Genomic DNA, 25,643 nt, shown 5'->3' with positions numbered 1-25,643 from the left:
AAGGGTCTGGTTGTCCTTTGTGATTTCATTCTTAAAAATAAAGTATGCACTATTAAAACACACCCTAGAATCCCTTGATAATACTCCATAAACCCTATCATCTCAGATACCCATGTTATAATACCTACCTTCAAAAGGACTGCTATAGAGAGTAAAACAGATAATCTGGTGAAATACTCAGTACACTTTCTGATGTATAGAGGCTCAATAAATGTTAGTTATTTCTATTATTATTTTTAGTTTTACAATCTTTAGACATGTTTATTGGGGAGCTAGAAGAGACCTTCAATTTCCTGAGGTCACAGGAAATTATGTCACTGGCTCAAAGATTTACAGTTCTTGTTAGTATCAGAGCCAAGCCTGTAGTTAAATCTGCATGTTTTCAGCCTGTCTTCCTCCTAGAATAGTAAGTTCTCAGAAGTATATAATCTTAAGTCTGAAAAATCTCTTGAAAGTTAACAAAGAGAACTTATGTGTGACGAATCACAACAGCTAGAAGGGACCTGGTGTCATCTACGAAGCTGGGTTCTTCAACTCAGGCCTGAAGAGGTCAATGATGTGCTCAAAGTGACATCATTAAAGTCATAAGACAGGCAGACATCCTGTCCCAAGGGGATGCCCAATAAAAAATTGTTTTGCATGTGTGTTGGAATGGCTGGATAAATAAGAGATAACATGATAATCAAAGCTCCCTTTGAAATACCTCTATTTGAGGAGCAAAGGTAGATCTTTCTGAAAAATAAATCTCAAAAAATAAGGAAAAAATAAAGAAAGAAATAGCATAAAGAGAACATATGAACCAGATGCTGTGGACTGCTCCAAAGCTAAGATCAGGGATCCCTGGGTGGCGCAGCGGTTTGGCGCCTGCCTTTGGCCCAGGGCGCGATCCTGGAGACCCAGGATCGAATCCCACATCGGGCTCCCGGTGCATGGAGCCTGCTTCTACCTCTGCCTGTGTCTCTGTGCCTCTCTCTCTCTCTCTCTGTGTGTGACTATCATAAATAAATAAAAATTTAAAAAAAAAAAAGCTAAGATCAAACACTAGCATATATGGCTACAGAAAATCTTTTATGAGTCTTAACACCAGATGAAATGTTAAAGATCCATTACTATTTAAGTTCTGTTTAAAAAAAATGTTTTTACCTTAAAAGTTTAGAATAGTTCTGTATGAAACCAAAAGTAAAATATTAAAAACACTTGTTTAGAATCCATTATCACTATGAACTAAAAAATAAAAATACGAAAAAAATTATCCCCTCCTCAGTAACAATAAACACTGCTTCCAAATAAAAGCATTTGTCACATCACTAATTAGGCAAAGGCATTTTGGGGGGCTTAATCTATAAGGAACAAAGGAAATTCACTATTCATACTGAAATAAGTGGTAAATAGAATGTTATGTACACAAGAGATCAAAATAGTTCTGGCTTAAATAATAGTTTTAGCTAAGGTCACCCTCCCCCACCCCATACCAGTGCACACCGCAGATATAAATTATGGAAGTCCTTTACCCTCAAAATGTTTCATTAATTTATAACTAGGGAGCTCTAAAGAGTAGAGAAGCTTTGGCTGTGATCATATATGAAGCTAAAGTGCAACTCTCTATATTCAACAAATCTAGAAATAGGTTTCTCTCACATGAAAGTCCTATACATTTTAAAGATACAGACTATTCAAAAAAAAAAAAGGATATGGACTATTCCAAGAAAAACAACTGTAAATGCTTTTAAATTATCCCTCATATTAACTGACTTATAAATTTAGATTTTTGGGGGTTAGTTATCATTATCCTGAAGAAATACTGATTTTTGGAGCACTGAATATTCTGGAAAAACTCCTTTATTTGAAAGGATAAAGCCAGTTAACAGGAATAAAAACTTGAAATTTAGAAAGTCTACTAAAATGACTAGTATAATCTAAATCATGCTAATCTGAGTAAGCAAAGGAAACCTTTTTACTGAATGCTTTTGAAAAAAAATTACTTAAGAAAGATTTATCATAAAAACATAGACAGCCTGCAGGAAAAAAGCACTGGTTACCAATAATTTATGAACAAAATTTCCTGGTAAAAGAGTTTTTCTCTCTGTACCCCCATCTCATCATCATTTAAAATCATGACGATAGTCTTTAAATTTCTTTTTAATATTCTTAGTGTACATGACAGACAATTAGAGAAGATCCATGGTTGTCTTGTTTGGTATTGGCCACAGGAGCCCAAATCACCTACTCAATAAATATTCATAAAATGAATGAATGAAAAAATATATTAAGAGATTGGCTAAATAACTATTGTATATAAACACAATGGAATGTTATGCTGATATTTAAAATGATAGAGCAGAAATATAATCCACATGAAATCATAACCTAAGAGTAAAGCAAATCACAAAGTAGTTCATATAGAAGAAACATGTTTTCTCTCTCTTTTTCACTCTCACAGACACACACAGACACACATACATACACACAAACTAGAAGGATAAATAGCAGAGTATTACTGGTTATATTATCCATCAATAGTGGGACTTGGTGTGATTTTAATGCTATTTTTTCAATATTTTATTATTTTGTAGAAAATAAATAGGGATTACTTATATAATAAAAAACATAAAAGCTTAAAATAATCTGTGCATAGGAAGACTACAAGGAAATCCACTAAAATGTTAACATATATTTGTGGGGCTATAAGAAATTTTTTTTTTTTTTTAGTTCCTAGTTTTCAAAAGTTTTATAAAGAACATGCATTCCTTTAAGACTAGGGGGAAAAACTCTCTTAAATTGAATAATTAGATATATCAGCACATGGTTCCTTTTTTAAATTTAAAAATAGTTTTAGGGGGTTCCTGGGTGGCTCAGTCAGGTAAGCATCTACCTTCAACTCAGATCATGACCAGGATCCTGGGATCAAGCCCCACATCAGGCTCCCTCCTCAGCAGAAAGCCTGCTTCCCTCTCTCCATTTGCCCCCTCTCATGCTGTCTCTCACTCGCACTCTCCTTCAAATAAATAAATAAAATCTTAAAAAAAATAGTTTGAGGTATAACATGACTGGACTTGTTCACAAATATATATACACATATATATACACATACAGACAGACATGAACTAGTCAGTGTAAATAAAACTTTTCTACAATTCTCTACTGTTTTCACACTCTGGTACTCTCCTTTCTCTCCCATTATGCCGTCTTCCCAGTCCTTAAGAAACATTAGACCCCGAAAAGGTGGCCAAAAAAAAATGTAGAATTCCAAGAGTCACAAGAAGAGGTTTTTGAGCTCCTGAGACCCACTTGCTTAGAAAACAGTTCCAGATCACTGGAGAGCCTACTCTAATCAAACTGCATTGAAATTGATTACTAAAATTAATATGCAAATGATTAAATCTATTTTTAAGAAAGTAGAGTGAAATCAAGGTTCTGTATATATCAGCATTTTCTTCATTCACTCATATTCCAATAGTTCTGTCTAAGAGACAGGAGAAAACTTAAAAACATTTCTCCAGGAATTTTTTACAACCCACAGCCCATGCATGGGAGCCTGTTATACAGGCTTCACCTGGCACCAGGCAGAGGCGAACTCTAGTCTACAGGATTCTTGAGTGGGTTGGACCTGCTAGTTCTTAACAGATCATAGGGAAAGACATCTAAATGCTTTACTGGTCTCAATAAAGCCAAAAAAAAAAAAAATTCTTTAGTGGTATGCCATAGGGAATTCTGAAGTCATACCAATGCCACAAACAATGCCTTTTCCCTTTTGAGTAGACTAAAAGGAGGAAAGCAGAAATGGCAGTTTTTCTCATTGTGATACTTGGTTCCACATGGTACAGTTCACATTCAGAGAGTTGGGGACACTGTACTTCCTGTCAACTGTGATTGTGACTAACATCTGCCATGGGACCTATTCCAGAGAGGAATGGCCAAGAGACAGCTAGTGATTAAAGGAGGGCTGGCTGAGCGCTTCTGGCTCAGGTCCAAGATGGAGCAGAGCAGAGCTTCTTTCCTAAGAATCCTCTCTTATTGTGTACCCACATTTATTTCAGTCTTTATTGTAGAATAAAAGGTGAAAAGTCCATGATAGGATTGAAAATGTCAACAAGTTATAGTGCCTTGCAATCGGTACGACACATCAATAATTCTTTTGTTGTCCATATTTCCCTAAAAGAACATGATGGGAAATTTTACATCTAAAGTTGAGAAAGATATTTAAGATGATGTATTTATAATAAAGTGACAAAATGAAGGTAAAAAGTGCTATAAGTGTGAAAAAATAAAACATTAAATAGATGCCACCTGTCATAGCAACAGTTAAAAACAATTTCTTGTCCTGACAGAAATTTAATCAGTGGTTGCCCTTGGATCGGGGGCAGGGGTGCAATTTTTTACAGAAGCACTAGGAACTTTATGGAGTAATGAAATGTTCTTTGTTTGACTGCAGCAGTGGTTACACAGGTATGTTTATTTGTCAAAGCTCATCAAACTTCTGCATTTTACTGTATATAAATTATACCTCAATAAAGTTGACTCATTGTTGGAAAATGAGAGTATAAAGAGATATGGCTTGCTCTTTTGCAGAGTTTCCCCGTTACAGGGGAAAACAGGACTTTCTCAAGGGATAAGGTTAATATACTTTTTTTTTTCTATGAACTTGGGCAGTGGCCCAAAGTCATTCTAAAGTTATTAAGCAAACTATAACCACAACAGGATCTCCTTCTGTTGAGTGGGTGGAAGAAAGTGTAAATCTCTTTTAAGATAGTGCTACATAATCTTCAGCTTGCATAAAAGCTTCTGCTTTTGGAGAGAAATGGTAACTTTTTATCAAACGCTGCTGGTAAGTAAGTACAAACTTATGCAGTGTCTTATGAAAGATAACCTGTTGATGGGATGCAAACTGGTATAGCCACTGTGGAAAACAGTATGGAGGTTCCTCAAAAAATTAGTAATAATTTTTTTAATTAGTAATAGAATTACCTTATGATCCAGTAATTGAATTACTAGGTATTTACCCAAACAATACAAGAACACCAATTTGAAAAGATATGCACCCCTAGGTTCATTGCAGCATTATTAACAATAGCCAAATTATGAGAACAGCCCAAGTGTCCATTGATAAATGAATGGATAAAGAAAATGTATAGACACACACACACACACACACCACACACAATGGAATATTACTCCACCATAAAAAAGAATGAAATCTTGCCATTTGCAACAACATGAATGGAGCTAACGGAAAAATGCTAAGTGAATTAAATCAGTCAGAGAAAGATAAATACCACATGATTTCACTAATGTTGAATTGAAGGAAAAAACCCAAATGAATAAAGAAAAAAAAAACACACACACACACACACACACACACAAACCAAAAAAACGAGAGAGGAACTATCCCTTAACTATAGAGAACAAACAGATATTTACCAGAGGGGAGGCATGGGTGGGTGGGTGAAATAGCTGAAGAGGATTAAGGGTACATTTATTTTTTTTAACTTAATTATATTTTTTGAGAGAGAGAGAGAGAGAGAGAGAGAATGCAAGCGAGAACATGTGAGTGGGGAGAGGCAGAGGAACAGGGAGAGAGATACTCTTAAGCAGGCTCCATGCATAGCACAAAGCCCAACTCAGAGCTTGATCTCACGACCCTGGATCATGACCTGAGCAGAAATCAAAGAGTCTGACGCTTAACGGACTGAGCTACCCAGGAGTCCCAAGGGTACACTTATTTTGAGCACTGAGTAATGTATAGAATTGTTGAACACTACATTGTACACCTGAAACTAATGTAACACTGTATGTTAACTATACCGGAATTAAAATTTAAAAAAAGAAAAAGAAAAAGCTTCCTAAAACAAATAAAAAAGAAATTATCAAAGATAATGTTTAAGCTGTAAAGTTTAGGTCATCAGCAAACCTACAGCATTTAGTGAATTTTCATGGAATGGTTTTAAAAGCTAAGGAAATAGAGGATAACAGCTGATTCATCTGAATTACTGAACGAAACAAAGAACTAATGTTAACAGCACACTTAAAAAGACATTTAAACAAGAGCATGATCAGTTGCCATTATTGATGCCTATAATTTCTTACTGAAAGCATCTATTTTTGCAATATAATGCCCAGGTTTGGGCATTTTTGACCATGTGTGGTAACTCAGAGGAGACCCAAGAAGAGTTAAGGACTAACTTATAAAGCCATATAAAAACATGTTCTCATAACTTGACTAAGGAAAGGTTCAGGGCATAGCTATGATTTGCCAGTCTCCCAGAGGTCTAAATATCAGAGAAAGAAAAAGGACTCCAAATACAAAGGGAAATATGATGGAGCAAAAAGCAGATGAACACTACAGATCCAAAACATTTAGCATGAGGTATAATGTAGGGATTTATTAAAATTAGAAAGTTTAATTTAAGAATTGCCCAAAGAACTGGTTTGTGGGCAACACGGGAAACCCAGATTATTGTTTGATAGTCTCAACTTGTTTTGGACCCCAGATTGCTAAAGCCACCAGAGCTGATTTCTGTTTCACAAAGTTAACTGGATGAGCCATCAATGACTATTCCCCCACCAAAACGCTAGACTCTGAAATAGCAATTGTGAAAGAATTTCTAATAGCTTCCTCTTCCAACCCTCAAGCCAGTAATTTAAGATTTTATTTGTTTAATTGGCTCATATATACAAATCTTCCAAAACTGCAGCTGGCTTGGTAAACTACAATTTGGTCTTCTGTTGGCCTGGTTTTTGGAGCTGAGGAATTGATGTTTATCTTCCGTTTTCATCTTTCCATCTGGTTTTCCCTAATGGCTTGAGTTACTAATCCTTTCTGTGGGTGATAAAATGGAAGAATAGATGAGATTCATACAAAAAATTTTCTGGGCCCCATGTCAGTTTTCTTTAATCATTATTAGATTCTCTGGTGGGGTCTAGATTGTCCCCAACCCATGACTGATAACTATGGGGAGATGCCACTCTACCATCTTGGCTTCTTTGTACATATTCCTGAAAAGGTGCATCTAGCCACCACCTTTCACAAACTATTTCATGTCATAAAAACAATTTTTTTGTACCTCAGATGCTTTATCTGTGGAATTAGGAATATTCTAAGCATTCCGAGTTCCTAAAAGAAAAAATATAAAGTAGGAAATCAACTTGAATTACCCTTTTTTCTGTCTCAGGACTGATTCTATCAGGACCTTGGATTTGGCTGAATTCATAAAATATACTAGTTTGTTCATTTGTTTAATCAACAACTGTGTATATAAAATCCAAGGTGCTGAAACAGAAGTGAAACAATACTGAGGGACTTCAGACTTGAAACTGTAGTGAAATGATGGAATGTCATATTGATTTCTGATTCATAATTCTGAAAAACTAGTGTTTGTCTATAAAAGTGTTTTCTGTGATCTGCTGGGCTTTTAGAGAAGCAAACTCAAATCAGAGTATATCCAACTTAATACTTACTGAACTGTAATACTATACAGATTATATAGGCAGGTTGCTTCTTGCTATCAATATACCTAAGTGCTAATTAAATAAGGTAGAAAGGGGATCCCTGGGTGGCGCAGCGGTTTGGCGCTTGCCTTTGGCCGGGGGCGCGATCCTGGAGACCCGGGATCGAATCCCACGTCGGGCTCCCGGTGCTTGGAGCCTGCTTCTCCCTCTGCCTGTGTCTCTGCCTCTCTCTCTCTCTCACTGTGTGACTATCATAAATAAATAAAAATTAAAAAAAAAATAAGGTAGAAACAATGAACACATTAACATGTAAGTTCTTTGAGACAGGGCTTATATGTTGTACATCTTTCATCCCTTCCAGAGCCTAGGTTGTTTTCTTACAAACAGGTGGCACGCAATAAATGTTGAATTAAACACAATTAATTTTGATGGGAGAGGAGTTAGTTCATGGAGATGAAAAGAAATGAGGACATAGGCCTCCAGATTAGACACAATTAGAGGTATCACAGCATTACTACAAGAGAAACTCCACTATCAGATGAAGGGATTAGGAACCATCTGATGTTATCTTGTGGACCTGGAGGACACTTCAAGCAATGAAAACATCCATTTTTTTTAAACAGTGATATAAAACTATTTATTTAAAAAAATACCCTTATGTTATTTAACCATAGGCTAAATACAAAATATAGGCATTTAATTTTATTTTTGATTAGGTACAATATAACATCTACATGATTCTTATTTTGTAAATTTTATTTTAAACTGTTTTCTTTTTAAGTTCATTATGTGTGCAAAGTAGAGGACAACAGTCATATAATGCCAGCCAAGTGGTGGCATTATATGGAAGCACTTTTAGACACTGAGGAGAACTGAGACCCAGAGAGATTTAGGATTTGCTCAAGATCACACAGACTAATATATACTGACTATGTAGGATTTTTAAAAAACTCTACTTGATTTCTTTCTTTCTTTCTTTCTTTCTTTCTTTCTTTCTTTCTTTCTTTCTTTCCTTTCTTCTTTCTTTCTTTCTTTCTTTCTTTCTTTCTTTCTTTCTTTCTTTCTTTCGTTTTTGTTTTTAAGATTTATTTATTTGAGAAAGTGCGTGCACAGGGGGTTGGGGTAGAGGGAGAGGGCAAGAGAAACCCAAGCAGACTGCATGCTGAGCTCAATCCAGTGACCTTGCACTCATGACCTGAGGCAAAACCAAGACTTGGATTCTCAACTGCCTGTGCCACCCAGGAACCCCATTACTCTACTTGAGTCTTAAGAAGGATATTAACAGAGGACAAACCCACTATGAAAGTTCTGCACAGTAACTGTAGTCTCCCTCATAAATTATTAAACTGGCTTTTTAATATAAATAGGTGACCCTGGGCACATCCGACAGTTCTCCAAGGGCCTGTTCACCCCTGGAATGACCGATCCAAACCTTAACAAGCCACAGGGGAAACATGAGCGTGTAAATTTGACTAGGAAGAGAGCGATGGATGTTGATAAGGTAGGGTTAGAAAGGAGATGAACAAGAGGAGCACAGGTTAGGGAGGAATAAGGAAGGGGGAAAAGATGGGTCTTACAAAGTGGGAAAGCACAGAATTAAGAATTCAAACAGTTTTTTATATTGTTACTTTTGTAATGATGAAATTGAAGTATGGTTCTCCTGCTGATTTCTACATTAGGATTATATGGATACAAATAATATATAAATAATGTATATATTTATATTTTATAAATATAAAGCAAAGTAAAAACTTTTAGAAAGGTTGTTTTGTGGGAGAATTAAGAAAATTAGGGGATCCCTGGGTGGCGCAGCGGTTTGGCGCCTGCCTTTGGCCCAGGGCGCAATCCTGGAGACCCGGGATCGAGTCCCACGTCGGGCTTCCGGTGCATGGAGCCTGCTTCTCCCTCTGCCTGTGTCTCTGCCTCTCTCTCTCTCTCTCTGTGACTATCATAAATAAATAAAAAATAAAAATAAAAATAAAATAAAAAAAAAAAAAAGAAAATTAGCAGACAGGACCTCCTGTGCTCCTTTCACCATTCCCAGGGACATAGACTCTTTTCACTTCATAGAGGTACCCAGAGAATTCCAGTAGGTATGGCAGTTTTTTGGCAAGGCCCTGATTACATTTCAATCTCATATTTTACAAGGCCTTTCAATACATATGCAGTCTTGTGTTCTCCAAAGAAGTCTTTAAAAAGTGGAATTTAAACATAAAAGAAATTCCTTAAGAATAAATTATTATGACAGTATGCAAAACACTGCAACCATCTCAAATTTCCAGGAGAAGAAAAATACATATACACACACAGACACATAAAGGTTATTTGGCCTAGTAAAGTTCCATAAAACCAATAAATGGATTTTTCACACCCTTGTCATCACAGGTCATTATTATATGTGAGAAAGTTTTGGGCTTAAAAGACTAAATCTAAAAGTAAAGAAGTTCTTGCCAGATTCAGAGTTCTGACTCATAGCATAGTTTCTGAAATGCAAATTACATATTTGACAGTTTATATTATTAACAGTTATGAGCCATTTTTAAAAGCATGGCTTTGGAGAATTTAAAATTATATTATTAATAAGTATAAAATCATCATAAAAACTGTTGCATTCAGCCATTGGTCCAGTATCTGTTGAAGCGAGCATACTATACTTACAACTTGGAAAAAAGAAACTATTCAAATACAGTTCCAAGATAAATTTTGAAAAAGCCACTAATAAAAGCTGGGCTCATGGCCAGTCTGGATGCTAAAGTTAAGCCATTTTACAAGAGAAGGAAGTCCAGCTTTTCAACATGCTACAACTTCATGATTAAATTTCTCTCAATGTTTTTAAAAAATAATTTTAAATTTCTGATATTTCAAGCTGGAGAAGCAACTTAAACAGTTAATGAAAAAAATGACATAGATGTCTCTCAAAAAAAATTTTTTCCCCTCACAGCAGGCCACAAAATTTCCTAGAGACAGCTAAGAACCTTCAGGTATCATTTCCTTTGGCAAAAAACTTCCTGGCCATAAAACAATCCTGACAACCATCCACAAAGCTCAGATGCTCAACTTACACCTTAAGTACTGGAAAAAAAAAAAAAAATCCACATGGAATTTTTATCCTTCGATTTTTAGAACAAGAAAAGATCTTAAGAGATCATCTGGTTCAGAATTTCCCCAAGTGGATTTCATGAAACACTATTTTCCTAAATAATTTTCTGAACAGTGGCAGGGCGATCCAGATGAGTTTGGGAACACTCTAGGAGAGTCATAATACATACTAGGTTATTAGCAAAACTGAGAAGCCCACAGAAAAGGAACAGGTAAGTTTAAAAAAAAAAAACTTTATTTTTAATCAAACCTATTTGATTGAGCACAAAGCCCTTTTTGCAGCAAGTATTTATAATGAAAATCTTGTAAAAGTACTGTCTTATAGAAAACCCCTTATCTATGAAGAATCTGCAGTCCAGACTGGTTAGAAGATTGTCCCAAAGTGATACAATCAATTGGTAGATAAGCTAAAAACAGATCTCCCCTTTCAAGGCCCAAGTATGGTGCTGTTTCTAGTACTGTGTTCTCTCTTTCTTGTACACCTATACTCCTTGAAGGATCACAGACTAGAACAAGAACCACATCTTGGAGATCATCTAGTCTAAAGCTCTCTTGCTAAAAGTGGGGAAATACAGTCTCAGAAAAGTAAAGCAATTCGCCCAAATTGACACATAAAATCAATTCCTATTGTAGAAACTGGAATCTAGCTCTTAATTCCAATACCAGAAACCTTTCTATGACAGTGTACTAACTCCTGCAAAATCAACACTTTTTGCCTCTGAAGAAAAGGCAAGCCCTTAAGGACAAATGGGCTTTAGCTATTCAGGACCCAGTAAAATATTTACTAAACCATACTAGTGGCAAGAGATATTTTAAATCAATTAAACACGATTGTCTTTACTTACAAATGTCATCAACTGTGACAGGGAATCAATGTTTCAAGTTCTTGAACAGGTCATCATCCCTGTCCTGTTGGATGACACCTATAAATAAAATAAATCTATTTTTGAGTGAGTAGATTTTAAGCCAACTAGATTTAAGATGCATGCAGTTTAAAGCAACGAGTAATTTTTTAAATGATTCTTAATTATGTACTGCTGGAGAGAACTAGTTCCCAGTGCCAGCTACTTCACTCTATGTGGCTATCACTGGCCATCAGCACAAAACAATCCAGGCAATCTAACATGTAATGTTGCCAGAATACACGGGGAATCGTGGATCCTAAAGCTATAAGGGTCCTTTAGGCATTATCTACCTCAGTGTCTTTCCTTTGTGAATACTATTTTCACTTTGTAGGACGGACAACCAAGATCCTATGAGTTTAAACGACCAGTCCGATGAGAAATAGCTAAGTGTTGTTAGCGGAAGTCTCTTGATGTTGAAAAGGATATCCAGAACACATTAACAAAGGTTATCATTAGGCTGATAAACTCTAAAAAACCCACATGCACACACTATAAAAATATTTCACAAATGTTAACTTAGAACAGTTTATCATAGTTGCATAAAACATATTTTCAATATTAGAGATACTTAAATGCAAGCATTATTGAAAGATGCCATGAATGGAAAATAACCAAAAGTGAGAAAATGGGAATTAGAGAGTGAAAAGAACAATATTAAATATAGCATGCTTTTAGGATTCTAAATTCTAGTTACTTCCAAAAAAGATCTGAGTTCCTAACAAATATGAAAACCATTTTCTGTAATCTATAATTTCAAAAGTTGGTTTCTCTGTACCCACAAAGTGCCACATTGAGTTAGATTTGCCAAAAACTAAAATTCAGGCTAGACAATGAACATCTTAGGTTTCCATTCTGTACCTAAATACTTTAAGACAACTAGAAGTATTTTAGGATACTACCTGGAGGTAATATAGCTGTTAAAGTAACATTACCACCAAACTCGAGTGCTTACTATGTGCCAATCACTGTTTGATTATCTAACACATACTATCTCCTTAAATCAATTCTCACAACTTGATTATTACTACAATTTTGCAAATAAGAACATCAAAGCACAGAGAAATTAAGTGACGTGAAGTAAGCTCACACAACAGGTAAAATGGCAGAATTTGCACACAAATCTATTTGGTGACACAATCCAAGCTCAAAGCACTATGTAATACTGCATTTCTTTAACATGGCAACTGGAGAGTTTCAAAAATATAAGAATGGATCAACACAATTCTAGTTAGAATACATAAAATTCTCCTACCTACATCCTACACAATAAAACATCAGGAAATTCTTTGACTCATTTTCTTGGGGATAAGGAGGCAAGTAGGGACAATTTTCAAAGTAAAATAATACCAATGCTAAGGATTTGAAACTTCTAATGTTAACTAAATATATTATAAAATATGCCAAATAAAAAATTGTCTTTTATAATTAAAATAAATCTTCTGATTCAATTACTTTGTAAGAGTCCAGCAGGAGACAAACGCTCCTGCTACTCAGGACTGATTCTCAAAATAGTGTAATAGTTATTGATAGACTAAATTTAATCCTATGTATTTTAAAGTGTGGATATCTATCATTTTGCTAAAGAATAGAACTATTTATAAAGGGAATGAAAAGGCAGTTTTGATAGATTACATGACCCCCTCAATTTCTGATGGGATATAGCTATATTTTCTTGACCACAGTTATGGTTCTAACCCAAAGCCCTGAACTTTTTTTTTTAATTAGGGGGCATTTTTTTCAGCATAGTTTCAAACCATGAAACTGATGAAATAGGAAATAATAGGGAACACAGGCATTTACCTGACATAACTGAACCAGGTTTAGATATATGCAAAGCTCAGCACCAACGAAACCAGACATCAAGGAAAATGCACATCTTTTTCAAAGCTCTGTGAAGCCAGCCTCTTCTGGCAGTCATGGCTTTTTCATACAGACCCCGAACAGAAGAAGATCAAGTGTGGTTTCATGGTAGCTTACCCTTTTCTCTGACACCCCATCCTGGCCTGTAGAATCTCTCTCATCATGTGTCTCTTTCAGGACTGGCATATGTTTTTGGTATGCTGGCTCTCTGTTTAAGGTTGTGTATCCTATGTGCTCATAAATTGGGTTTATCGTCATCTTGGCAATGTATTCTGCTGCCTTGGTTTCAATATAGAGAGTAATCAATCCATCAGTCACCAGATCGTGGATGGACTCAAAGCGCTTCTCCCCAACGAAGTGCTTTCCATCGTAGTACAGCCTGAAGTTTCTGGTTTGACTTCCAAATCTGCCTCAATGAAATGGGAAAGATGTTTTTAAGAAAAGTAAGCAACTGAATTCTTTCTGAAAAGAAAAAAAGAACAACAACAAAAAAAAAACTATTGCTTTGTTTGTGTGTGTCTTCTTTGTTAAATAAACTGTGGCTAATTTCTATGAATCGTCTGGAATATAGAAAATAAAACTTTTTAACACAAAGAATGAATTTGCAACAACTAGGGATAACTAGCCAAAAGCATGTCTCCTCTAGAAGGAAAAAAATGTTCTTGTTTGTCTTTTTAAACCACTTCATTATCCTGTAGGAAAAACAAGGAAAACAAAGCCCATATCCTATTAGAACACATTCTATATTCAATTGGTCAACTCCATCATGGATGAAATTTCTATATTAACATGTTCTCTTCAAGTTCATCAATAAAAATATTCAACATACTACGGACCCCATGATTTATGTCTTTTAATGGGAAAGCTCCCTTTAGGGCTCACCTAACTAAGTATGATGCCAGCAACCCATTTAAAGTAGAGCTGACTCCAGAACCTGAGCCATACAGTAGGGCAAGAGAGCAACAGACACATATTTTTGTGATTTCTAGCCATGGGTCAATGACTTGCTCTTCCCTATTACAGAGTCATTTTTCTGTGTCTCCTTGTTGAGTCTAAACAAGAAATATCTACAATATGTATAGGGCATAGAAGTCATATACTACTAGATTATAGATATTCAGTTCTCACTTTTTCTTTTCCTGTTCTCACTTTTATGCTTTGGTGACATACTTTAAAAACTGGAGAATAATGGTCTTAGTTTTATGATAATTTCAGTATTTTGCTTCCTGACTTTATGAAAGCTGATGCCAACAGGCACCAACAGCCAGTATCATGGTTTCCCAAAGGTGGTCTCAAGTGAGCCTAATTAAAAACTAAAAAAAATTAGAAATAGTGTATTTATTTTTGTTGTTAAAAACACACAGAACAACAACAACAAACCAGAACAGATAATCTAGAACCAACCTGTCATTATGACCATGATGGCCCTTCTACTAAAATAAAATTTATCCACATTTTGGTTCTTTAATAGCAGTTATATTTTGACTTATACTCAAGTGAATGATCCATATAATTCCAATTTCCCATTCTTCACTTTCCTGTAATGTTATAAATTTCTCCTGAGTAAATTTTTATTATAATGAAAGTCTGAAAAACTGGAAGGTAAAATTTCTACACCAAAATTAAATATAAAAGTTTTTTTTCAGGTTAATATGCTGCTTTTATAATTTCCTTTTTGCTAATATATATCTGCTTTTGAGAAATAAACATGGAGAGCCATTTTATAATTTTTATAAGATTCTTAAAATAATCACTCATAACACTGTTTAACATGAAGTCCTTTTATATTTCAATTATATCAGAGGCATTTCAATGAAGGATTAGTCCATTTTACTCCTTCAGAGCCTTATAATTTTACAGTGCATATGACACTTAAACTTAAGACTATCCAAGCAGTGGTGGAAGGCATTTGTCACTTGAATTTCTTCTAAAATCTGAGCAGTATGGGAACGTTGGGCAGAAGGAAAGATGGCTGGCATAGCCTCATGTGGGTTGGGATGGTTAGACTGAAAGAGCAGATCTCACAATGGGTCCCTCTTCACAATGGGTCTATTCCTAAGCCAACCAAGGAAAGGATTTCCTGGCCACCTCTAGGTATTGGGCAAAAAAGACTAAGTAAGTTTGTCCTTTTCTCTTTATCACAGCAACTTCAAGAGACCCTACATACAATTCCCAATTCCTCCTCAGCTGGCACTTCAGCTTTGGGCTTAAGGTACAATCAAACTTCAAGTCTTAAGGAAGGTGATTAGATAACTAAAGTAATTCATAATATGGGTTGATTTAAAACTTAACCTCAAAGGACAAGAAAATGAATTTCCATTTTGGAATTAGGATTGATTTCTAAGAAAGCTGCATTATTTTCACTACAGGAACTGTATGCTTTCTTTGCCTACCCTGTACCGCCCTCTCTTTCACTTTGGAGGTTACATAAAGAACAGCATCACAGCAGAGACCGGCAGAGTTGTCTTCTTTTCTGTGATTTGAAAGGCATGACAGAAAATCTTTGAGGAGGGTGGGGAATGGATGTGTCTCATCTACGAATAAGAGCCATAAAAAGAGAGATGCCAAATCTAAAGGGCGAAGAAAGAATTCTTCCTTGTAAAAGTTTGCCACTTACAGACTGTCATTTATGCAACATTTAACAACACACCCAGATAGTTCAGAATAAAGTTCCTGTTCCCTTGATTACCTCAATAGGAAATAGATATACATAAAAACAAGCCAATAGAAACACAAGATGAAACATGGAATTTTATTTATTTATTTTTAAAGGTCTGTTTTATTTTTTATTTATTATTTTTTTTTTAAGTAAACTCTGCCCTCAATGTGGAGTTCTAACTCATGATCCCAAGGTCAAGAGTCATATGTTCTACCAACTGAGCCTGCCAGGTGCTCCGAAATGCTGAATTTTAAAGAATTTATCTTCAGTTTGATTTCTAAAAAATTATTATAAAAATGTATATAGCCTTGATCTTAAATGGAAAAGGTACATTTCTTTGCAGTGATTCGTGAAAGCAAGTCAATCCAACGTCTCTGTCACAATATGAAAACCAAGGAACTCCCTGCTTAAATAAGGTCTCAGAACTACTGCTTACGTCCCAAGTACAAAAGCACCCTTGCAGCCTTGAAATTAGATTTGACCAGGGAAAGAAAGGCAAAATGTGGGTCCTGTGTGTTTAACAGAAAACCTTAGGTTTTGGGACCAGACAAAATAAGTTTAAATCCTGGAATGGCCACTTTTTAAGCTGAGTGATTTGAGAAAATCCTTCTTCAGATTCTGCATCTAGAGAACAGGAATCACATCATCTTTCTCTACCTGGTTGTGAGGATTACATAAACATATTTAAGTCAAAGCTAAATACATATACTAGGTTCAATGAATTGTAGTTCCCTTTCTCCTACTGTTAGGCCTCTGCAGAGAATGACAGAACATGTATCAAACAATAAAGTAAAACAGAAAAGAGAATAAATATGCATTGTAGGAGGCTAAATAAATAACTGGTAATCCAAATAACTTGTATAGGAACATCTCTGCACTGGCTGGTTTTATAGTCAACACATGGCAAAGATGACCTCTTTGTGAATTTTTCTGGATGTCCCTGAATAAGTTTATACTACTGGTGTAACAGAGTGGAACTACAGCAGAATGCAAAGAGGGGAGGAAAAGAGAAGCAATGTATCTTTGCACTGTGGCTTGTGAGTCAGGTATTGGAATTCAAAGGCGAAAGGTCAGCCAATGTAGTCATACTAAACGCAGGGCATGTTAAATGGATCTGATGACAAGAGTTGAATTTTACACTACAGAGCACTGATTTGTAAAAACTGCTAAGGCTAAACAATTTTCCTCCATTTCTATAGGAAAATTTTTCTTTTCATTTTTTTCTTATATTTATTATCTGCATTTGCCTTTGCTTTTTTATAGCTGTTCACTCTTTGGTGAACATATCTGAAGCTGTACAGGGCCAACTCTCCCCTAGAGAGTTCAACAAAATTCATTTTCTTCAAAGTGGTACTGTAGTTAACAAATAGAGAAGAGAGACTGGGATAATCTGCTTTGAACTGCTACTGTTGTAATACATAATTACCACTTTCTAGAAATGTATTTTTCTCCAGTGATTTCAGGTTTTGGTCTTCATGTTTTAAAGAACTGTTTAACGCACCCAGCTGCATTCAGATGAATTTCAAAATACATAATCCTAACATATACCTTTAAAAAGTGAACAAAACCCTTAATACCACCCTGTTTTTTAGAAGTAAATTGTACTAAAAAAACTCAGTCTAGAGGTACAAAGTGATGAAAATATGTATAAGGAATAGCCTTTGGGATTTTGCTTTACTTCTTCTAAAACCAAAAATTAGTTCTGATTTGAGGTCAAAGTATTTGAAAATATCTCTTCAAAGGAAAGCTCCAAGCTAACAGATGTTTTCTCTTACCAAAGAAACATATACAACACACTTGTGTAAGTCAACAATAAAATGTTAGAACTATTTCCAGAAACCAACATGCAAGAACAGTTTTATTTGTCATAAATACATATTTGTGTATTGCTTACCAAAGTCAAAGAAGCTAATCAAATGATGAAATACAAGTATCTCACAAATTTAATTGTCAGTACACTCTTGAAAGAAAGTTTAGAACAGAGACAAGAATATGACAAGGCATTCAGCTAAATACCAAAAAAAGGAAAGGCTTAGGAAGAGAGAACGGAGCCATATGCAATTTAAAAGTATTTTCTCCATCGGAAACCTTTGTTAGGATACTACATTTGTCTATCTGGCCATGTAATTTTGGGGGTGAAATGAGGCAATAGTATTAAAATGTGTGAACTCGTGATGATATTCCCTTGGCACAGTAAATCACCTTCAGTGAATGAAGCAAGCCAACGCACCTAACTAAACCTCCAAAGGTGACATGAGGTAAGCTCTGGAAGGTGGAACTGACATGGAAGAATTGGATGAAGGTCTGCATAAGAAATTGTAAGATATCCACCACCACCCCCACCGATCTTTTCTGGTCCTCTCTCCAGTGCCACCCCTCCCCCCACTCTGGTGGAAGACCTAAACCTTATATTCTGGATAGGATAAAACAAGGACACTGTGAACTGGGGGACACTAGACAGTGTTGAAGGGAGAGGTGCTACCCTGAAAATTAAGTGAAAGTTTTACATATTGAAGATTGAATCCCCCATCTTTCTTTGCTGCCAGATTCTCAAAAGGCTTGCACTTTTTCACGATAGGAGACTGGAAAATTTTGCTCTGGCAAATCGCATCCGCCCAACTGAAAAGACTTAAGAATAGAAACATCATCCTCTACTTGGCTGGTTTCTTTCAAGCTCTCAGAACTACAAGTCAGCTTTTTAGTGCCAAATAAACTCAAATATGAACAGTTAGCCAAGGTCCACCTGACGTCTGAGGGAAGACTCTCTCACGAAGAACAGAGATAAACAAACAGAATGAAAGAAAGCTGAAGGAGAAACACTAGGATGCCATAAAAAAGTAACAAATATAGGACACATAGAAAAACTGAACCAAAACCAGGAGTTGGGATGCTCCTCGACTGAACCACCCAGGCACCCTTTAAGAATATAAATTTAATAATAGAATTTAATGATGAGTTTTTAAAGAGAATGAGGTGAGATAATAGAGCTAAGAAAAAAAACAAGTACCAATATAATTACAACTAATAAATAACTAGAAATGACAGAAAATAGCATCAACAGGATTGAAAAGCAAATCGATGGCATAGAGATAAGACTTAAACAACTAAATGGATAGCTAAGAAAAAATAAAAGGGTAAATCAATTGCAGTGTACATGATAAATACAGATGACTAGGAATCCAACATAAAATTGTACCTCAAATTCAGATGCCAACACACGGAACAGAAAAATTATTCAGAAATAGAATTTGGGAAATACTCCAGGAAAGGAAAAAGGAACTGAATCTCAAGACTGAAGGAACACTCTGTTTCATGGATGAGTTTATAAAAATACTATCAACACTAAAACAAATCCTGGTTTAAATTACTAAATTTGAAGAGTAAACAAAGAATTTTTCAGATAACCAGGCAGGAAACAGTGTCACTTTCATATAAGGGATTGAGAGCAAGATTGTTCTCAGACTTCTCTACACTAACAATAAATGTCAAGAAACAGTGGATTACTATGAAATACCGAGGGTAAGAGAAAATACACTGAGGATATTCTATCTAAACAAGCTGTCGTTTAAACAACAGAGAGACAGTCTTGTTATAAAGTTATAGCTTCCCTAAAGTCTTTAGACGCCAATGAATGCTAATGTCAGATTTTTGGTGCCTCTTTTTAAAAATAATACTGCATGTAGCAACAATTTAACTTTTTAGAATATTGATGCCTTTAAGAAATGCCTATAATTTTGGGATGCCTGGGTGGTTCAGTGGTTGAACGTCTGTCTTTGGCTCAGGGCGTGATCCTGGTCCGGGGATCAAGCCTCACATCAGGCTCCCCGGGAGGAGCCTGCTTCTCCTTCTGCCTATGTCTCTGCCTCTCTCTGTGTCTCTCATGAATAAACAAATAAAATCTAAAATAAAATTAAAAAAGCCTAGAATTTTACTTAAATTAATAAGTGACCATTCTTACACAAGAACTATAGTTATCAGAATTTCACTTCCATGAAATGCAGGGACTCTTTCTTAATCATGCACTGATGAATGAGCTTCCTATATCTTTAGGAAACAATTAACAGAACTGTTGTAATGAAACCCAATTCGAGTGAAAGCCTGGTTAAGTGGAACCAGTCTTGATGACCTGTTCCATTACACTAAATGGTCTTCATAGAGCCCAAAGGATCAAGCCTTAAAAGTATCTTAAATTCAGGGAACAGCTTATTCACCGGTAAAATCTCTTTTGTTAATAATTTTAGTGAGAGGGAGGACCTTGCATCTTGAAATTTATAAAATCTCTCTTGTCTTCTTTCCATACCTACTCATTCTTGCCAACCTGCAACTCACAGCCTTTCTCCCTTCTATCATAATCTCTTAAACAACAATTGTTATACAGAATGTCAAGGATAAATTAGTGGATGTCACAGTCAAAACAAGAACAAATAAAAACTCACTGGTACATTGTACTTGTAACACAGTCACTGATACTGTTTTATCTGACTTAGTGATTCAGTGAGGTTAGAAAAGATCATTTATTTGAGCAAGTATATGTTAATGTCATTCCAAAGTAGAAGTTTTGTATCATCAAAAAACATACCTTATATTTCAATGTACTCTTCAATTTGATAGCTAACTAAATTATAATAAAGATTTTAAAAATGAGGATATGTTAAGATAATAAAAGGCAGCGATGCCTGGGTGGCTTAGTGGTTGAGTGTCTGCCTTCAGCTCAGGGCATGGTCTCAGAGTCCTGGGATCGAATCCCTTATCGGGCTCCCTACAGGGAGCCTGCTTCTCCCTCTGCCTGTGTCTGCTTCTCTCTGTGTCTCTCATGAATACATAAATAAAACCTTTAAAAAAAGAAAGACAATAAAACGCATATGGCCCAATCATACCTATATGGAAGAAGAGAGGATAACTTGATTTTCTGGAAATATAATGCCTGGCAGAGCTATTAATTAATTCTATGCTTTGGTAAACTTTACCTATAGCTATGGCTCATCTACCAATCATGAAATAAAAGTGTATGTTGAATGAGTAAATTATAAAAATTGTCTTATTTTACAAAAATCTTAAGTCTGAAAGATGAGACTCTGAAGAGACAAGAGACCTTTGTGATTATCTAATTCTTTGTTACTACTGTTGGAAACCCAGGCCCCCAGTCTCTACCCCAGACCATCAGATTCAAAATCTGCATTGATAACAAGATCCTGAGGTAATTCCTATATGGCTTGAAGTCTAGGAAACACTAGTCTAATTCAACTCCCTCATGTTATCAATGCAATAACAAAGACATTCAAATTTCAAAACAGTAAAATAGGCTAATAAAAACAATGCTGAAGCTCCAAACAATACAAAATTAAAAAAAAATTCAACCCACTGTTTAAAGTAAAATGGTTCTTTTTCTGCATTAGCATCAGCTGCTTTATTTTTTATTTTTTATTTTTTTGCATCAGCTGCTTTATTTTTTTTATTTTTTTTGCATCAGCTGCTTTATAGTGTCTTTCTGGAAAGCCTCCTAGCCCAACTGTACTGTGCTCCCCAGTATTTCTACGCATTGCCAGATCAGCAGGTCCCCAACCAAACTAATCCATCCTGTCATCTCTTCTCCCTCTTCAGAAAACCATTCCTGAGACGGCTGAGTGGCTCAGCTGTTGAGCACCTGCCTTCGGCTCAGGGTGTGATCCTGGAGTCCCAGGATCGAGTCCCACATCAGGCTCCCTGCATGGAGCCTGCTTCTCCCTCTGCCTTTGTCTCTGCCTCTCTCTCTCTCTCTCTGTATGTCTCAGGAATAAATAAATAAAATCTTAAAAAAAAAAAAAGAAATGAAAACCATTCCTTCTCCAACATCCCTTAATGGACCCATCACCCACGTAAGCAACCCTGCCTACCCTTTCATTTATCTGAGATTCTTCAATCTCCCTCTACATTTAAACTTTTCTTTATTGAATGATCTTTCTGAATCTACACAAACTCCACCCATTCTGCCTACAGCCCTGAGTTTGTTCCAGAAGAGATCTTATCACACTACTTTTCCTTTTGAAAATTGTTAATGGTTCATTACTGTCCATAAGAAATAGTTCAAATACTTTATCAACTCCTGAGCTCTTGAGAATCAGTTATTAGTTTTACTTTGAAAGCAAAGGAGATTGGCATAGTACTTGGGACATATTAGACCCTAAGTGGCTGTTGAATAGAATTAATAAAGGGTCCGTTAATACTTTCCCCTAAGTTGGCCAGCTGAATGTAACAACAAAACTCGAAAAAATACATGTAACGTAGAATTACCAAAATATAAGCAGATTACTAATTTTGTTGGGCATAACTAAAAAAGATCTGATAATTATCATGATACAGTGTTTGTCATGTATAGAACTGTAATGTTTTCCATATTGATAACTGGGAATAAATAAAAACCAATCCTTCTAATGCAGTGAACCAATTATAATCATTTTTCATACCTTGTTTCATTTTACCAGCAAATCAAAGAAACAATAGTATGTCCAGCCAATAAATAAATGGATGTGCTTACACAGAAGAGTATTATACACACATTTTAATCTTTTTAAAATAAGGATAGGTCCAAAACCAATCAGCACATTTGTACAATTAACAACAGATTTGGCTTAATTCCCACTCAGTTTCCCTCCTTTCTCTTATAGTCAATTTCACTATTTCTAAATTCAAATAAAACCTCCAAAAAAAAAAAAAAAGATTTGGCTTATTCAAGAGCTAGTAATCAGTCCCACTAACAGCTCATTAAAATCTTATTTTCATCACTCTACTACTTCAGGATAAATAGTCACACTACAATAGAAGTTTACAAGAGCACAGAGCTACATATGTGTGTGAGTATTTGTAGAACAGTATATAAGAACGTATACTTATATACGTAAGTGCATAAACATACCCACACATTCTATATATATGCTTTTTCAGATTCCTACTATTAATTCTCTTAAACCACAAAATGTTTTATTTAATTCTTTCTGTATAAATTATACAATTCTAAGTATCACACATGGACTATGATTTAACATTTTAAATATTAAAGTTATTAATAATTAACACGATTTAATATTGTCTTAAATATTAAGATTCATTATCATGAATATATGACTAAAATCTTAGTGTTTGAATACAGAAATATCCCATAGGCTTGCACTGAGTTAGCCTTTTCCTGGATCTACATTGCCCCCAATCATTGAACTTTTAGTTCTTGAATCTAGTTTTATATTTTTAAATCCTCTTTGCAGGGTACCACCTATGTTCACCTTCTAATTTGCTACTTTTTATTGGCTGTAAGCTTGGGGAAAAGATATAAGGCTTTATTAATATTTTATATCAAACTATATTAAATACTCTAATGGGGATTACTGACTATTATTCCTTTGCAATCAACACATGGGCTCCATGGCAGCTATGTAGCCACTCAAAGGCATTTCCCCTGATTTCCAGCCTCCTAGCTATATTTCTAAGACCTGAAGCTGCCAATAATCTGATTTTCAGATAAGTAGGATGTTACTGTAGATGAGTGGAGGTAAGCCTAAATTTGATTAAATATATATCTTTACGTTTATGATCTAGTGGTCATTAACAATCAGAAATTACTAAATAAAATGTATCACTTAAAAAATCAATTTCTTAATGTATAATTTATATTCAACAAACTTGCATCCATTTGAAGTGCATAATTTAATGAGTTTTGACAGATACTATCACAGTCAAGATTCAGAACATTTCCAACACCCCCAAAGTATCCTCATGTTCTTTTGTAGCCTATCCGTTTGTCCCTTATTCTATTCAACCACTTATCTTCTTTCTGGAACCATAATTTTCTATACTTTATGTAAATGGAATCATACAGCATATATTCTTTTTGTGTTTGGATGTCTCAGATTATATAAACCATCACTGTTAAACTGATAGATACTGCTCTCATTGGATTTTAACTGCAACTAGATCAAGAATTAGGGCTGTAGAAAAGCAATAAATGAAATTTGTAATTGCTTTTTTGTTTCTGGAGTTGTTCTTAAATAGCTAATTACGTCTAATTAAGATGTAACCACCAAATATAATCAACCTGTTAGTTGGAAACAAAGAATTATCAACATAGCCATGGTTGCAAATCACTGACTTTTAATGGCTAATAAACAAAAAGCTTAAAATGTAATACACAACATATCTATTCATTCTGTTCATTTTGAAGTGAATGAATGAAATGAATGAAAATCTTCATTTTTTTAAAAAAAGATTATTTATTTGAGAGAGCACAGCATGCATGCATAAGTTGGGGGAAAGGGCAGAGAGAGAGAGTGAGTGAGAGTGAGAGAGAGAGAGAGAGAGAGAGGAGTCTTTTTTTTTTTAAGATTTTATTTATTTATTCATGAGACACAGAGAGAGAGAGAGAGGCAGAGACACAGGCACAGGGAGAAGCAGGCCCCACGCAGGGAGCCCAATGTGGGACTTGGTCCCGGGTCCCCAGGATCACACCCTGGGCGGAAGGCAACACCAAACCTCTGAGCCACCAGGGTTGCCCCGAGAGAGAGGAGTCTTAAGCAGACTCCGCGCTGAGCACAAAGCTCTGTGTGGGACTCAATCTCATGACTCTGAGCAGAAACTGAGAGTCAAACACTTTACTGTGCCACTCAAGCACCCCATGTGTGTTTATTTTTATAATACTATTTAATATTTTTGAGTGTTCTGTGCTAGCCACTATGCATGCCTTTGCTTCCAATAGTATGAAGTATTATTACATCCTCATTTTATTGATAAGGAAACTGATACTTAAGAGAGGTAAGTAATTTGCCCAAAGTTTTACAGAAAATGCTGGTACCAGAGTATGAATATATCTAGTATGAATATATCTGTCTGACTGCAAAGCCACATTCTGAATCACTAACCATATTTGCTGATTTAAAACCACAGGGTCAAAAAGATCATCATCAGAAGCCCAATAACTGGATATGTATCTTTTAGAGGAACATGGCAAAAGAATCATGAATACCTGACCACTTAAGAGATTCTTAAATAAGATCAATAAATAGAATGAAAAATGGTTCTTTAGTTTCTACTTACACAAAGAACTGTGTAGTAGGATGTTACAGGGAGGCATTCTTTGGTAATTCTCCAATGCAATTTTATTAAATAAGCCCAGTATATACCAAGTAGTGCACAAGGTTCACAGAAACCAAGACTTAGTTCCTGCCCTGGAGGACTTCAATTCATTTGTAAAGACCGACATGTAAGCAGATGTCCACTGGAGAAAGACCACTGGAGGTGGTCACTTGTTCTTACGTATACTCTGAGAACATGTGAAGATCTTTTTCCAAAATAAATGAATAACCATGTGATCAACAGTACCAGGCACAAATGTATTCAATAGAAACTCAGATATCATCTTGCACATTAGGTACCATCCCTAAAAATAAAAACACCTGAGTCATGAATAGATTTCTAAGTGATCCTAAAAACCTGGCAGCAAATATCTAATGGAACTCTGAAAAAAATTTTTGAAAGACCTAGCAGAATGAGTCAATCTGTAGCTTGGAAAATGACTATAACTGAGAACAGAAGCAGGGCCAAAAGCTAACACAATTGTCTGAAATAAGCAGATGAGGAGCGGGAGGAGGGAGAAACATGCACTCAGAACAATGACAAGAGCCATAGGGCAGCTATTTTAGCCTCAGAAC

At 35.5% G+C, this 25,643-nt stretch overlaps 1 protein-coding gene across 5 annotated transcripts in view; it reads right to left on the bottom strand.

The window, feature by feature from the left end:
- The window catches only part of CHN1 (chimerin 1), a 197,423-nt gene that overhangs the window by 67,949 nt on the left and 103,831 nt on the right, over nucleotides 1-25,643 (bottom strand). For 4 of the 5 annotated variants that reach the window (XM_055307689.1, XM_055307691.1, XM_055307690.1 and 1 more), the window contains one exon: nucleotides 13,428-13,716. In XM_055307689.1, the coding sequence (XP_055163664.1) occupies nucleotides 13,428-13,716 (289 nt within the window). Of the gene's footprint in view, nucleotides 1-11,390; nucleotides 11,455-13,427; nucleotides 13,717-25,643 lie in introns of those variants that run through there. The other variant, XM_055307694.1, reaches the window with a different exon arrangement.

This window comes from Nyctereutes procyonoides, unplaced genomic scaffold, assembly GCF_905146905.1.
Source record: "Nyctereutes procyonoides isolate TBG_1078 unplaced genomic scaffold, NYPRO_anot_genome, whole genome shotgun sequence".
In the NCBI taxonomy this organism is placed as follows: domain Eukaryota; kingdom Metazoa; phylum Chordata; class Mammalia; order Carnivora; family Canidae; genus Nyctereutes; species Nyctereutes procyonoides.
The sequence above is the reverse complement of the archived record's forward strand: the minus strand, read 5'-3'. Positions and strand labels throughout refer to the sequence as shown.